Here is a 15,544-nt window from a genome sequence, read left to right as displayed (position 1 = left end):
TACAATCAAAAGTACGTGAAAAGTATCCAGAAGCTATGTTTGTTCACTGCTAGGCGCATGTCTTAAATTTAGTGCTGGTGAAATCTGCAAACGGCGTTAAAGAAAGTAGTATTTTTTTGAAAATGCTCTCTTGGTTAGCTGACTTTTTCTCTGTTTCTACCAAACGCACCGAGCTACTAGACCGAATAGTTCAGAAAAGGTTGCCACGTGTTGCAACCACAAGGTGGAACTTCAATTCTAGACTTGTCCAAACTGTTAAACTGTTAATAATTACAGGGAATCTTTAATTGAGTTGTTCGAAGAAATTACAGACAACCCCGCTGACTGGGACACCAACACTTACAACGAAGCTAGTGGGTTTTGTGGAAGACTAGGTAGCTTTCCATTTGTCTTTCGCTTGCAGTTATTTGATGAAATATTCCAATACATTGATGTTCTGTTCGATATTCTCCAAGCAAAATGTAATGACATATCATAGTGCCAGAAAAAAGTAATGGAGTGTTTGAGGGTAATGGAAGACGAGAGGAACAGTTTCAACGCGTTCTGGAAGCGAATGGAAATTCATAAGAATCTGTCAAAATTTCGTCAAAGAGGTGTTACATTCGACGAGGATGGCGTTCGGTACTACAGACGAGTATTCGTTGAAATTCTCGACACAATCACTATGCAAATAAGGACAAGATATGCAAACCTTGACAAACTTTCATTTCTCGAATTGCTAGATAGTAGTAAATTCCCACATAATTCTCAACATTTTCCTGACGGCACCTTACAATCTTTGCAGGCTACATATGGCCGTCATTTTGATTGCCTCTGCCTGAAAAGTGAACTAACTGTAATGTATAAATCTGAAGATTTCCGTGATAAAAATGTTTGTGATTTGTATAAGTACCTGCACCACATGCAACTCAATGATTGTATGGCTGAACTACGTAAACTGTGTTTGCTGGTTATGACTATTCCTGTGACAACAGCATCTGTGGAAAGGTCATTTTCTGCCTTGAAGAGAATCAAAACTTACTGTCGCAGTAATCAAAGGCAAGAGCATTTATCAAATTTGGCACTGCTTTCAATCGAAAGCACGTTATTAAGCGAGCTGTGCAATAGGGGCGAAGATTTTTATGGAGACGTGATAGATGAATTCACTGTTAGTGGAGTGCCAGGCATTTGTACTTTCTGGTGTCTGTCTGTAAGATACGAGGTGAACCACTTGATTGCTAATGGCCTGAAGTTATAATATCTGAGTTTAGCTAAAAGTAGATCATGCCGTACACTATCGAAGGCTTTGCTGAGGTCTAAGAGGACTAGTATGACTGCACTCCGTTCATCCATGAAATGAAGGAAGTCATCTACTACTTTTGTGAGTGCAGTGGCTGTACTATGTTTACTGCAAAAACCTGTAGAGGCAGAAGGTATTGTAAACATTTGTTAGTAACTTTCTTAACACTTGAATTTATTGTGTTGTCTTTATATTTATATATAACTTACTATTTTATTAATAATCAAGAAGAGTCCTACTTTTGTTTATTGTTTCTTTCATTTTGTGTGTGTGGGGGGGGGGGGGGGCTCTCAGTTTATCTATTATGGTGTCAGTTACTCGTACACATGGAAATGATTATTTTAATTATTTCGTATTATTAAGGTGTTAAAATATATTTTTTATTTTGTATTTTTAATCCTTTTAAGATTTAATAGTTCTTTGTGAATAGTGGTTCAGGTTGCAAATTATCAATTATTTCTTGGGGAAGTTGGGGGGGGATTGAGTTACAAATACGAAAATCACTTTTGGAATTCCCCATAACAATAAATAACACACATTTTAAATCTAAAACGTATCATATTTTAACTACACACACAGACACAGAGCCAGCTAATAACCCATGGTTCGACAGCCCTTGAAGGGCCTTGTTCTATCTCCCGACTGCCAGTCTCCCTCCCACAATCCTACCTAGGAGTGGAGATCTGACCCACAATCCTACCTAGAGGTGTGGATATCTGAGACCAGGTTATGCTACTAACTCCTAGCTCCCCAACAGCGTCACGATGGTGGGTTGCTACCGGTCCTATACACAGACTGAACCCAGCCAGACTCGAACCCATGCCATCCTGCAGTCAGAGTCAGTAATGCAAAAATGCACCATGTTTTCGGTTAGCAATGTGGCCAATATTAACTTTTGGGTCTGGATTATTATTAAATATGTTCTGTATGCTATTTATTAGTATTCCAGTAATTATTTATATTTCACAACTGTATAAAATATGCATGTAGTTCATACAGCCAACCGGCTAGCACATAATAAGTAATTATATAATCATACACTCCTTATTTATTTTAAGATAATATACTTCTCTAGCCTTAATCACGACTTGTATCATGAATGAATGAAGAACAACGAAATTGAGGTAGAACATTAACAAAAATATTCATGCTACAGTTTTAACTCCAAACATTTGATTTCACAGCGCTTGAGACAAACAGTAAGCAGCAGAATGTAATGTTTTTTTTTATTATACACGCACAGAAATGTAACCGTAATACCTTAAAAAATAATTTATTGGTATAGGAGAGCAAAATACACATAATAAGCATTCTGAAACAAATATTTACTTCATCTTCGTATTTAGAAAATGTGTTCATCACTTTGCCAAAACTTTTCATTCTAGGCTCATTTCTTAAAAAAATCTTTCACTGCTTCGTTATTCATTTTGGTAGGCATTCTCAATGCACAGCTGAATGAGACGTTGTTGCGTATGTTACGTATCGTGCCCCACAAGTATCTTTTTAGCTTTGTCAAGAATGCATTTTCAGAGTGAAAGAAATAAAATGTTGTTCTAGAAGTAAATACTATTAAATCAATGCTTCGCTATGTCATAATAATTTTCTTCAATATACTACAAACTCATTGTAAATTCTTAATTGGATTAAAGGAATCTTATAAGCTGGTATCAAGATGAGACAAGACTTTGCATCTCTCATCTCTGCCTCACCTGTAGTTGTAAGCACCAGTCTCGATCTCGAGGGGTAAATTTCGGTCTCGTCTCGAGTTTAGAAATTGTAGTATAAGAAACATACCCAACATGTCAATGCAATAATAAAGAACTATTTTAAGATCCATGACCTGTAGGTGTTGATATGTTCATTTGTGGATTTTGGTTTGTGAGCAGTGGCCATTTACCACTGAAGAAATTCAGCAACGAAGTACTTGCATTCTCTATTGCTATCACAGATCAAATAAAGGACTCGTTATTCTGAAGCTGTCAACCGAGTGGACCTGTTTAGGAACGTTGAAATTTGTAAATCTTTGACATGACAAGAGACCTGGCCCTGGGAAGAATTAAATGCATTTCCCGCCCTTGAAATTTTGGCTTAGCTCATTCCACGCAAATCTTTAAAGTTGCCAAATTTAGCTCTTCTCCTACGTCACAAATATTCAAGTGTCGTAAAGTAATTGTTGAAACGTTACTTCTGCTGAAAATAAGTAACTGTTACAGTTACGGTTACTTGATTTTAAAAGGAACTAGTTAGTTATAATTCCTCAAAAGTAACTGTTACTTGTAACTACTTACTTCCAAACACTGTGGTATTCATCCATTTTGCTAGGCCACCAATTCTTAATAATTTTTATCGAAACATAATTTTTATCGAAACATGATGACTTTTCATGTATGCACATGTTGAATGTAACAAGCATACCATCAGAGTGATTCATTGATGTCACAAAATTAAACTTTAAAATGGTGCGTGCTGCTTCACAAAAATTGAAAAGAAAATCTGTTCCAGTTGGATAGGAGGAGTCTTGAAAATAAGGCATGCACCGCATTTTCTCCCATGTTGAACCATCCCCAAAGTGTATGCTCCCCCATCTACGAATTTCTACCTCGATCACTGCTGCATAGTAAGATTTAATATCTTACCTTTCAGTTACAAAAAACTCATATTTTTACATTCTAGTATTATTATTGTTTTACAAATCTTAAAATTGAAATTTAATAGAAAATTACTTGGCATTATTGACAAGTTGAGACATGAGTCTGAAATTGGGTTTGACTTACTGTACTTTCTTTCTACAAAAAAAAAAAACAACTTTGTTGATGAACAGTTCTGTGTTTTTGTACTTTTTCATGACACACAGATTTAAAACAAGATACTACTTAATGTGCTATCTTCCATAACACCCCTTATCCATTTAAAAGATTTTCTAGACATATCCTCCCCGCTGTCGAAGAGGTAACTTCATTGGCTTCCAACCAATGGTTCGATACCTGGTGGAGGCACATTACACAAAGTTTCAGATCCCAATTTAAACTGTAGGTGGTCCCGATTAGTCTGTGTGTGCATAAAAAGGACTTTAAAAAACTCACTCCAGATATCTCAGGGGTCCCTTAACTTCATATGCGGGCACCCCTGTCTACGATTGATTGATTTTACTTTGCTTTTTGTGCCAATTTTTGGCTAATTTGCGAAGATGAGGATGAGCGACGACATGATGAAATTGATGAATGGACACTCACAAACATCCATGACCAGGTCGGGATTCGAGCCCGGGACCCCTGGCATCGCAGCGCGATGTGCTAACCACTCTGCCACGGAGACGGGCCCTCGTTTACGAGAATATTTAGAACAAAGCATTGGAACTGTTTGCGAGCCATTAGTAGTTCAAGAAAAATAATTCTATCTTCTTTACATTGTAAATTTTTGGTTAAGAAATATTTTTAAATAATACAATGCATGAAGGGAAGATTGTAATGCACAATTGTATCTTGAACCAGTAACGATTCCTAGGCTATTCAATTAGGCACGTTCTCAAGGAAGACACTTGTTACAATTTTCCTTATTTTGTTTGGTTCACAACGATATGGATGGATGATGGATAGACAAAATTGACGAGGGGATATCACTCAGACCAAACCATATAGCAAAAATCTCAAAGTGATATCCATAGGATATCCACAATGCCCAAATCAGATCGATAAGACACTCGTGAGATAGCTAGTTCTGAATATCCTTTGGTTGTCCATGGGATATCCATTGGATCTCCTGTGTTGGATATCCAGAACTTTGACACGAATATCCAAAATACACCCCTGAACATTTGTGTACTGTATGGAAAGGCTCAAACTCGCAACAAACCTTGCAGATATAATAAATTATATAGTAATATTCCTGAGGTATGACTTGGAAATAAATTATTGACAGTTAAGAAAGAAACATATTTTGCTTTCTTTTACACATCAAGGCACAAAGAATAAAAGCTTACAATTCATACAAATCTTGCATTCAGGGCACTGCTGCGACTAGTTCATTTGTTTCAAGCATAAGTCAATTACTTCCAGTTTGCACATTTTCCCTCTTATTTCACACATTTGTTAATTTTCACATTTGAAACTCCATTCTTCCGACAGTTTGGTTCAACATATGGTCCTATGTAAAAAAAAAACAAATCCATAATCTTACATTCAGTAGTCTTAACACAATAAAAACTTCATAAGAGATTGGGGGTAAACAAAAAATCATGTTTCACTAACACTCCATGCGAACATATTTTCGATATTACTGTCCTCATCTCCATAAGACGCAATGTCCAAACGCAATGCGAAGTTAACCGGTGCTGTCCAAGTAATTCGATGCTTTATCCACAGATGGCACTAGTTACCAAGCGACTTTGTGTTGCAGGAATGGCAGCAAGCTTTTCTGTAGTAATTGTAGTGACACAGTCGAGCTTGAACAACCAACTGGCAGTTACGGAATTTGTCCACACAATTAACATCTGGAAAAATAAATAAATAAGGTAGATCGTTAGTTTAAACTAGAATAGTGGCTAGAAACTGTAGGCTACATAATGTTGCATAGCATTAATCATTCAGCATATGGAATGAAAATCCTACATCATTATCAGTGCTGTAATCTCAAGTTTTTGTTTTGCTCGACTATTTGGCCTTTCTAAACTCTTGCAGAAGGAATGAATGTCTGAGAATTGAGAAACGAATATAGTTGTCATTTGATTAGAGGAAGATTAGGACTAAGGTAATTCAGGTCTATAGCCAGGTGGGGGCTGAACCCCCCCTGGCACTACCATCAACCCCCTAGATATTAGGTAAAACTCTTTCATATAATTTGTTTGCAGTGAAGAGTGAAAATGTAAACAGCATATATTATTTTGCTCACAACTTTGTGAGCATAATTTTATATAATTTGATATTGGGCAGGTGTAAAGATTGTAAACAGTGATGATCCAACATTTATATCATGCCTGTAATGTTTGCTATTAAACTACGGAAGAAGATTTATATATAACCAAAATGTCTCCTGGACTCTTACCGGGGATTGCATTGGAACATGGTTCATTGCTGCAGCTCTGTTTAGTGATTGGTCTTGTATCCTCATCACAGTCAGCTGATGAAAGTTCATTCACATCCAGACACTTCGACTCTCGTGTTTGCTGTCCAGATCCACACGTCGTTGAACACTGGAAATCAATAGAAATCTTATTTTTACATTGTAAAAATACAACATTCACGTTAATGCATGTAATTTTCTAAGGGTCATTCCATGTCAAATCAACCAATAAAAAAAACATTTTTGAGCCTTTAGGATTAAGATTTTTAAGATTTTTTTTATTCATTGTACCTATCAAGAGGATAAAGACTGCAAAATTTCAGATTTAAATCCTTTTTATCTTCAAATACCTGTAAGGGGGATCTCAGACCGAAACAGGTGACAGGTAACAAGCAACAGCGAGGGTTCACACTGAAGTGACAAACGAGCAACACGGGACACTTCAGTCTATTAGCAAGCATTCACAGCGCATGCGTGTCTCCGAGCAACATGCAAGACACAAACAACATGTGTCGCTTATTGCATGTCACTTCAGTCTGAAAGCTCCTCAAATTCAAATATCATACATTTAATATTAAGGTTGTGTTATACCATGAGATTTGTTTATGAAACAATACCAATACAATGATAAATATTACAAATTTGCACATTATTTATAGTCCAAAAATTATGAAATGGGCTAATTTGCAGACTTAAACGTCAACCACAGCTTACAGTTATGGTTTTAACATGGAAGACAACAAATGTATCAAATTTTACACACATTACAATACAAAATAATTAATTTTCATAGGTTGTCCCATTATTAAAATTTGCCACACAAATAGTCAATTGATGTCTTCAAACCATATATTTTTTATAGGAAATTCAAAGGGATACTTTCGAGATTTTCAAAAAAAAATTTTCAGTTTTTTTAAAAATTACAAAATTGAAATAGCACAGCCATATTGCATTTCAAATTAAAGCCCACTAAAAGAAGAGAGTGACACGAATTAGAGCTCTCTAGGTCAAATAGTTTTTTGATCTACAGGTGTTTAAAGATTTCAAGATGTCAAATTTTGAGATTTTTGCTTTTTTGAAAGACATGACTCAAAGCTAACTGTCCAAAAAATCTGAAATTTGGCAGTTTTCGTCAACTTTACTGGTACTACCACTGTACCAAACATTGTCAATTTCTGAGATGTCTAGGTTCAGACCATGGTTGATTTGACATGGGAGTGACCCTAAGCAAATATGATTTGATTGAATGAATGAGTTTATTTTACTTTGCGTTTTGTGCCTCTTGGCTAATTTGCGAAGATGGGGATGAATGATGAAATTGATGAATGGACATTCACAAACAACCAAACCCGAGCGGGATTCGAACCCGGGACCCTTGGCATTGCAGCGCGATGTGCTAACCACTCGGCCACAGGGTCCGGCATTTGAGATTTGAGAAGTACATACTTCGAGGAAGTATTTCAAGGAAGACCAATAAAAGTTTTTCTTCGAAAATTAATAAATTTATTCATAAATTACTGCAATGTATGATATATACTTTATACTGCATTCTTGAATTTCGATTATTGTAAAAATAATCTTTTTAGAAGTGCTTATGTATTGTCATAGGTAAAGTTAGAAAAAATATTGTAAATATTTCTAATGTTCTTTGTTCATATGCATCTATTTTATCGTAAACTTTCTTTAGATTTTTGTTTGCACTTCCTTGTCATTTTCCTTCCATCATTCTCATGTGTCATCATCGCAATGTGATAGACGTAAGCAGCGTTAAGTTAATCAACCAAGCAACTTTATTAATTATTTTTAGCGCTGTAGTTATATTTGTAAAGAATATATAGCTCCTTACCTCACTCCATTCAGTCACATACCACTGTGGCCGGCAGGATTCAAGCTCACAAGGTCTTTGGTCCTCTGGCCGGGATACGTCGGAGCATTCAAAGTCCAGAACGACTCTGAACTGCCCTCTGGTGAAGAGAACGCAAACCACTTCTCGTGTTTGGATCCCTGGGCCACAGGTTGAAGAACACTGTGTAGAAGTAGATAAAAAAGAAAAGTTACACATCAAGTTCACAATGTTCCTAAAGACTAGTTATTGTCTGATTGATAGATTTGTCTTATGTTGCTTCGGTTCTCTGCTGCTTTTGGCTAACCACGAAGATGATGATGAATGTTGATAAGATGAAATTGTTGGCAGGGAAATTACAAGCACACGTAGACAGAATATATCTCGGGCCGGACAGAGGATTATACTAACGGAGTCCAAATGTCAGAGCCTTGTTAGTCTCTGACACTGTGAGCTACGTAGGAGAGAGGTTGACATGTGGATGCGTATGGGAAAGACACTCTTTAGTCTATACAACTACGAATTTTTGGGATACTAATCGGGAAAGCTGAAAAAAATACCTTTGTGCATCGGTCGTGCCCGACTGTTTGTCCGTCTGTACCATGAGTGATGTAGATTCTTATAGCTTTACGCTCAAAGTATTCACACCACTTTCAACCTTTTGTTAAATCATTTATGTTCGGTGTCTTATTGTATTGATGGAAACTTGCTATTAACAAAAACAACAACATTGAAATATAAAAATTACGAAATTCCATTCCCAAATTACAATAGATGTAACATGAAGGAAAATACAGTAGATTGCCTTTCATATTTTCCCCCTTCCGTAACATTGATACATTAGAAAATGAATTTTAAAACAAACTTAGGTATGCATCATTATGAGCATGTTCAATTCAATCTCGAAACTAAGCTTCTGTGTCCTTTTAAAAGTTTCAGAGGAAATTTCTTTCTATATTTTCTGATAAAAACTTACATCAAATTATATATCATATGTAGCACAAATTACAACAACGTTACATAATCAGTTTCGTTTCTCGTACCTTATGATTCAACTTTCTACATTGTATTTTTAATTGTTTTTACATGTTATGTCTTATACATAACTAACTCCATAATGCTAATTTATAAAGAATTACTGTACGATCATCGTGTATTTCTCTAAATTAAGCAATACTATTGCCGTGTACACTGTGATAAAGCACCAGCATGACAGACAGAAAACATTACACTCACCCCCCCCTCCTCCCCGCCTGAGTTGGTTACAGAGTACAAAAACCTCAATTTATTTAATTACGGCTGTAACACACAATGTAATTACGAACACTTCGTTTAATTACGCTATATCTACTTTCAAATCCGAGTGAAATAAAAGAGAACAAACAACTTCAGTGTAGGAAATTATCATGAGAATGCTTATCTAGTGAATTTGCTTATCTAGTGAATTAACTGGCGGGTATGGAAATAGGTTCTGTCCTAATTGCAAATTACGCCAAAATCGTCCGAATTGCGAACACATGAAACTGAAAAACCTGTTTTCAAAAACAGATAAGGTAGAGGGACAGCTGGTTTGACTATCAACAATAGCCAACCTGATTGACTTATCATGGTATTTTGCTTTGTAAATCCATCCAAGGTCATTTCACCCTTTCAGTCTGTCCACATAATCTGACTTTAATTCCTGTGTTAATGACTCGAAAACTCCTTGGTGCCTAAAGTGATGTGAAACTGCCTCAATCGAAAGCACCGGACAAATAATGTAGTGGAGGGATGGAACCGCAAAATCAACAGTGAGCTAGGTAGTCACATCCGAGAGTGGAAGACCTTATATAAAGCTTAAAGGCTGAGGCAGTAAAGTCTAATGGCATGATTCTTAGGATGGTTTGATTGATTGAGTTGGTGTTTTTTTTTAATTCCACTTTATGCACAGCAAGGCTAATCGGGACTGCACCTACAGTTTAAAGTGGGATCCGAACCACTATGTGCCTTCACCGGGTATCGAACCCGGGACCCCTTGCTTACAAGGCGATGATGCTACCACTGTATCATCGGGGAGACCCGATTCTTGGGAGGGAAATGAGCCTGGAAGATGTAAAACGTAAGAATTTTTTTTTTTTTTTTGGATGGGAGGGTGACGAGGAGCAATATGTTTACTAATAAGTAAAAGGAGATTGGTGGTATTCCTAAATTTTAAAGAACAGTGTCATTTTTTAAATTGTAATTTGAAATTTAGGTCAAGTTAATAATTGTATTAGCTCTTTTCCGTTAAGAAGTGTGCAGTACATAGTCCTATAAAAAATAGGCCACACTTTTATTATTAAACCGAAATCAAGAACGGGAACAGCGAGCCTGCTGTGAAAAGAAAATTTCAGCACTAACAGTGGAGTTCCTTGTTTGTGGTCCCAACCCTGTACAGATTCCCTGTCATAAACTCTATTGTTCGATAGAGTGCAGGCATCCTTGTGATTCTTTGTGTTGAAACTGAGCTCCCAGGTCCCAAATTTGAGGATGGGGAATTTACGTTGTCGGTAAATTGAGAACAGATGTCAAGAAGAGGATAGACCATGACAGGGAAACTTGTCCCGGTCGGCATTTTGCCTTTTGTGTGAACTGATCCGCAGCTAAATAGAAATAAAGATTTGAGATACTTTTATTTCTACTTCCTTGAAACCCAAGGAAGAGGCAGGGATTTGCAGATATCTCGGATTTTACCACTATGCCAAAGAACCAAAAAAGGCTAATCTCCGGGTGGTATTTGAAGAGTGGATGAGGGTGAATTGCACCTCTGGTTTCTCTATCCCCTTGTGGTCAAAGTTGACCTGATTTCTGCCCGCTTCGTGGGAAACTAGAGGTCAAAGAACCTTGTCCGTGGTTGCTAATGTTTTGCTCTTGGGGGAGAAAACGTATGTTCTAATTTTTATAATGTTCCAATGCTTCAGGAACAGTTAACTGAAAATCCTCGCATTGGAAATTTTTCAAATGGCACAATGGGCTCCCTCGCCAGATTATTGACAGAAAATTATGTGGCATCAAACTTTGATGTGAATTATGGGATTAACCAGAGTGCACACAGAGGTGGGCTGATAATGGCGAGGACCGCATTATCAAATACGCGTATTTGGGAGTGATTTTTTTTTCTTAAAATACTGCTGTATAAAATTCAAACAGTATACATGTTTCTTAAATATATGTAATATTGTAATATGTAAATAAAAGTTTACAAGTTGGCACCATGCTGCAATATGTGCAATGATGTGGGGGAGAAGGGAATCAAAATGCATATCCTTAGTAATCCATTTACTTTAGCTGGTTTCAAGTCACTTGTACTACCAGGTGCAAACATATTTAGTTCGCTAGGTGGGCCTCCCCCATGGTGCAGTGGTAGCGTCATTGCCTTGTAATCAGGGGGTCCCGGGTTCGATACCCTGTGGAGGCACAAGTGGTTCGGATCCCACTTTAAACTGTAGTTCCAGTCCCAATTAGCCTTACTGTGCATAAAGTGGACTTACAGTAAAACAGCAACTCAAACCAACTCAAATTTAATGAATAATGAATTTCGGGGGAAGGTAGATCAATTAAAGTGTAAAGCTAAGTGATTACAATTATGAAATAGTCACGCTGTCTTAATTAAATGCTTTACGAGGGTTACAACATGATGTGGGTGAACGTCATTGGCCTTTGGTAGGAGGGTATGGCGACTCCTGGGATAGACGACGTGAGGGATACATTTCATCTGAGAGGTAATCTACATTGTACTTTCTAAACGAATTTTCCTGAATTACAAAATACCAAATACTTATACTTCCACAACACATGTGTAAAGAATAGCGTTCCCAGTAGAAAGTGTTAGGTGGGGGATTTTGTTAGAGTTTTGGGGGTAGTTGCGGGGGAGGGGGGTTCTTTGCATAAGCAAAGCGACTTATTAGCTGGGGAATACCAGTCTCTCGCACCCCCCCACCCCCACTGTGCCTAGAGCATTGGTCAAGATTTTAAGTATATTCCTGTATGGATATATACGTACATACACAGGCTGTTGCTGCGAACCACCGACAACCTTTCACAGCATGAAGAGGACATCAATGTAAACGACGTTTCTTGATAACGTTTTGTTGATGTAAAGTCGATGAGGTTTCATTTGGGACTCCTCAGCAGTCACGAATTACATTTTTCAATCGGAAAACTACGAAGAAATCTTTAGTATGCTACGAATAGATAGGAAAGGGTCGCCCTCAGGATATTAATATAACTTAGGGAGTCACTAAAGAACGATAAGCAACAGTACGTGAATTGAGCAAAAGTTAAAATCAGGAATGTATTTCTGCCAGCACAATCCCACTTCCATAGAGTACTAATGTCCCTGTGTTGGTAAAGGTAAAGTTCCCCATTCATATAGCACCGTGTCATGAAAGCACATTTAGGAAATGTGGGGGTACGCTCTTACACATTCTTGATCTCAGCAATTTTGGAGGTGATGTGATCACCACAATGCTCTGCCTGCCTTTACCCCTGGGGTTGCCCCCCAGGTGCCCATTTATTTGAGGCTGGGTGGGGCCCCAGAGCGGATTTACATGGGGACAAGGCCAGAAAAATTCCAACCTTAGATCACACACCTCGGGAATCGAAACCGGGTCTCTCACGTGGCAGTCACATGCTCTACCGACTAGACTACTGGGGCTCTTATGTATGTTTGCAACGATGAATCTGTAGTGCACGGCTACATACATACATACAGGATAAAATGTGTTTTTTCTAGGGCTGATAGAAAGACTAAACAGGTCCTGAAGTAGCAAAAAGTTATTAATTACAGAAAGTTATTTGTCTTCATGTCCTCAACATGCTGCCAAATTTCGTTGGTGGCTCAAGGGAAATCCTTGTGTTGAAGGTGGGGTAATAATTATGCAACATTAATAACCATGTTGGTTTTAGTGTAGAATTTTAAGAGGATATACATTTTCATTTTTTCAAAATATAAGGGCCTCGCGGGTATAGTTCGCACAGAGCCTCACAGTTCCTAACTGCGGCCCTGCTTTATACTGTCGCCCCCTTCGGTCTAAGGTGCTGTGCTTTGGAACTCCGACTGCGGGACAGTATGTGTTCGAGTCTGCCTGGGTTCTCGGCCTGTCTATAGGACTGGTGGCAACCCACCTTCATGAGGAAATTGGGGAGGTACGAGTGAGTAGCGTAACCCAGTCTCGGAAATCCTCTTTAATGGCTGGGGGTTCGACGTGCTGACTCCACGTCACCCCGTTACCGGTGAAGATCCCTACACCTCTAGATAGGATTGTGGGAGGGAGACTGCCAGTCGGGAGATTGGCCTAGGCCCCTCAAGGGCTGTCGAGCCATGGGTTATTATTATCTATCCTAGCAACGGACGTTGTTAAGCCATTAGTCTGTTGTTATTTATTGTTGCATGGAATAATGATCTAACCTTGTAAAGTGAATAACCGAATTAATAAACCTACATATAACTCAGTAAACATCGTGGTTGTTTTAATCACACATACTGTAACTTATTGTGATCGACATGAGGTGTGGGTGTTTGCAAATTAACAAAACCTTTGTAAATTTGATTGCATGTAGAGTATTATGCTTGTCCAAAGCGTGGAAAAGATGTTATGGGAATCGTCAGAATTTAAGAATTATCAAAATTATTATTCTTGGACTGCTCATACAGAATATTTTAACCGGTATTACGCAGTTCTCCACAGCTTTCAATTTCTGAGTCAGTTTTACAGAGAATCATGATCCTGTAGTGGTGAAAGCAAGAACTAGCTTCAGGATCTTACCTGTCCCCAGGGGCCTTTGAACCAATGGCCCCCACATCCAACTTCACTCTTGCAAGGCTGGGACTCGATTGGCTTATCAGCAGGGTCGCATGTATCGTCAGGAACAGAGTTCAGGCCTCCGCTTGAGCAGTGGACCCTCCTGGTCATCACCCCAGGACCACATTCTTCAGAACACTGCAAAAAACACAGATAATAAGTGATACTAACTATCGATTATGATAAAAGAAAATAAACTTAAAAAATAATTATGTAAAGTTTAGGTACTTATGTCAGTCCTCCCTTCCGGAAAAACCTTCAGATACCTTAATCTGGATCGTGTGAGATCTTTCAAGTCCTTGTTTCCCGAAAGAATTGGAAACCTTATTTATAAACATCCTCAAGTGCCAGGGATGTCAGAACTTGTTTTGGAGGGGGGGGGGGGCAGGTTTTCAAATCCATCAACCAGTTTTTTACAATCTCTCCTGCCATATATATATATATATATATATATATATATATATATATATATATATATATATATATATATATTATTAAATATATATTTATTGATTGATTGATTGATTTGGTGTTTTAAGTCCTCTTTATGCACAGGCTAATTGGGACTGGACCTACAGTTTAAAGTGGGATCCGAACCACTTGTGCCTCCACCAGTTATTGAACCCGGGACTCCTTGATTACAAGTTGACTACACTACCACTGCACCATCGGGGAGGCTAGGGGAGGCCCCTAAATATATACAGGGTGATTATGGAATAGTAGTTATTGAATATATATGAATATCCACAGTGGCAAAGCCTCATAAGAGATAAGAGGAAGTCCAGAGGCCTCTATTACGAATTATTTTGTTACTTATAATTCCATTAAACGGCGCTAATACATGAAAACTGAAAGTTTAGGTCTTACGATAATTACAGCAAATATCCATTCCTGCATGACACCCGATCTTCTCATGCAGCGAGGCATTCCTTTAATGATTAGTAACATAACTGAAAATGTGCTACTTTTAAAAGGGGGGAAGTACACCTGCAATCACATTGAGAAAATCCATGTTTCTGAAACTTCTCTTCGATGTGTTGCAAAGAAAGTTGCCGTGTTCTCATACCATCATTTTATAAATCGAAGTATAATTGTAACAAAAACGTCGCATACTAAAAGAAGAATTACATGAATGAAAGGGTTAAAAAGAAATAAATTAATGACATATTTAGTATATTTTACTTCACTTTTGTGCAATTTTTGGCTAATCGCGAAGGCAGATGATGAGATCGAGACAATATGGTATATTTTATTATGTAGGCGCTATTTTTTTTAAATAATTTAACATAAAATAGTGCTGCTTCTAAAATGGTGTACAAAAACGATTCTTTCACTTTTACTGATATTTTCAAATCTCAGACTTCTATCAGAGATTGAGATTAAGAAATGAAACTATCAGTAATTTTAGAGCATTTGCTAGTGTAAAGTTTTGCAACGAAGACTTTCAAATATAGTACATGGTTGGAGACGGCTGAGGTGTCAAATATAGGGCAAGTTGCCACGCTACGCCAACAACTCTAAAATTAGATATTTTTATCTGTA

The 15,544-nt window shown here is 37.6% G+C and overlaps 1 protein-coding gene across 1 annotated transcript in view; it reads right to left on the bottom strand.

Moving 5' to 3' along the window:
* Positions 1-5,190: 5,190 nt before the first annotated feature.
* The window catches only part of LOC145995200 (thrombospondin type-1 domain-containing protein 4-like), a 164,476-nt gene continuing 154,122 nt past the window's right edge, over positions 5,191-15,544 (bottom strand). Inside the window, exons 10-13 of the mRNA XM_083131759.1 lie at positions 13,967-14,140; positions 8,184-8,363; positions 6,320-6,467; positions 5,191-5,768 (exon numbers count right to left, since the gene is read on the bottom strand). Of these exons, the coding sequence (XP_082987885.1) occupies positions 5,647-5,768; positions 6,320-6,467; positions 8,184-8,363; positions 13,967-14,140 (624 nt within the window). The 3' untranslated portion in view covers positions 5,191-5,646. The remainder of the gene's footprint in view (positions 5,769-6,319; positions 6,468-8,183; positions 8,364-13,966; positions 14,141-15,544) is intronic.

Source organism: Lepisma saccharinum, chromosome 11 (genome assembly GCF_977018435.1).
Source record: "Lepisma saccharinum chromosome 11, izLepSacc3.1, whole genome shotgun sequence".
Classification (NCBI taxonomy): domain Eukaryota; kingdom Metazoa; phylum Arthropoda; class Insecta; order Zygentoma; family Lepismatidae; genus Lepisma; species Lepisma saccharinum.
The sequence above is the reverse complement of the archived record's forward strand: the minus strand, read 5'-3'. Positions and strand labels throughout refer to the sequence as shown.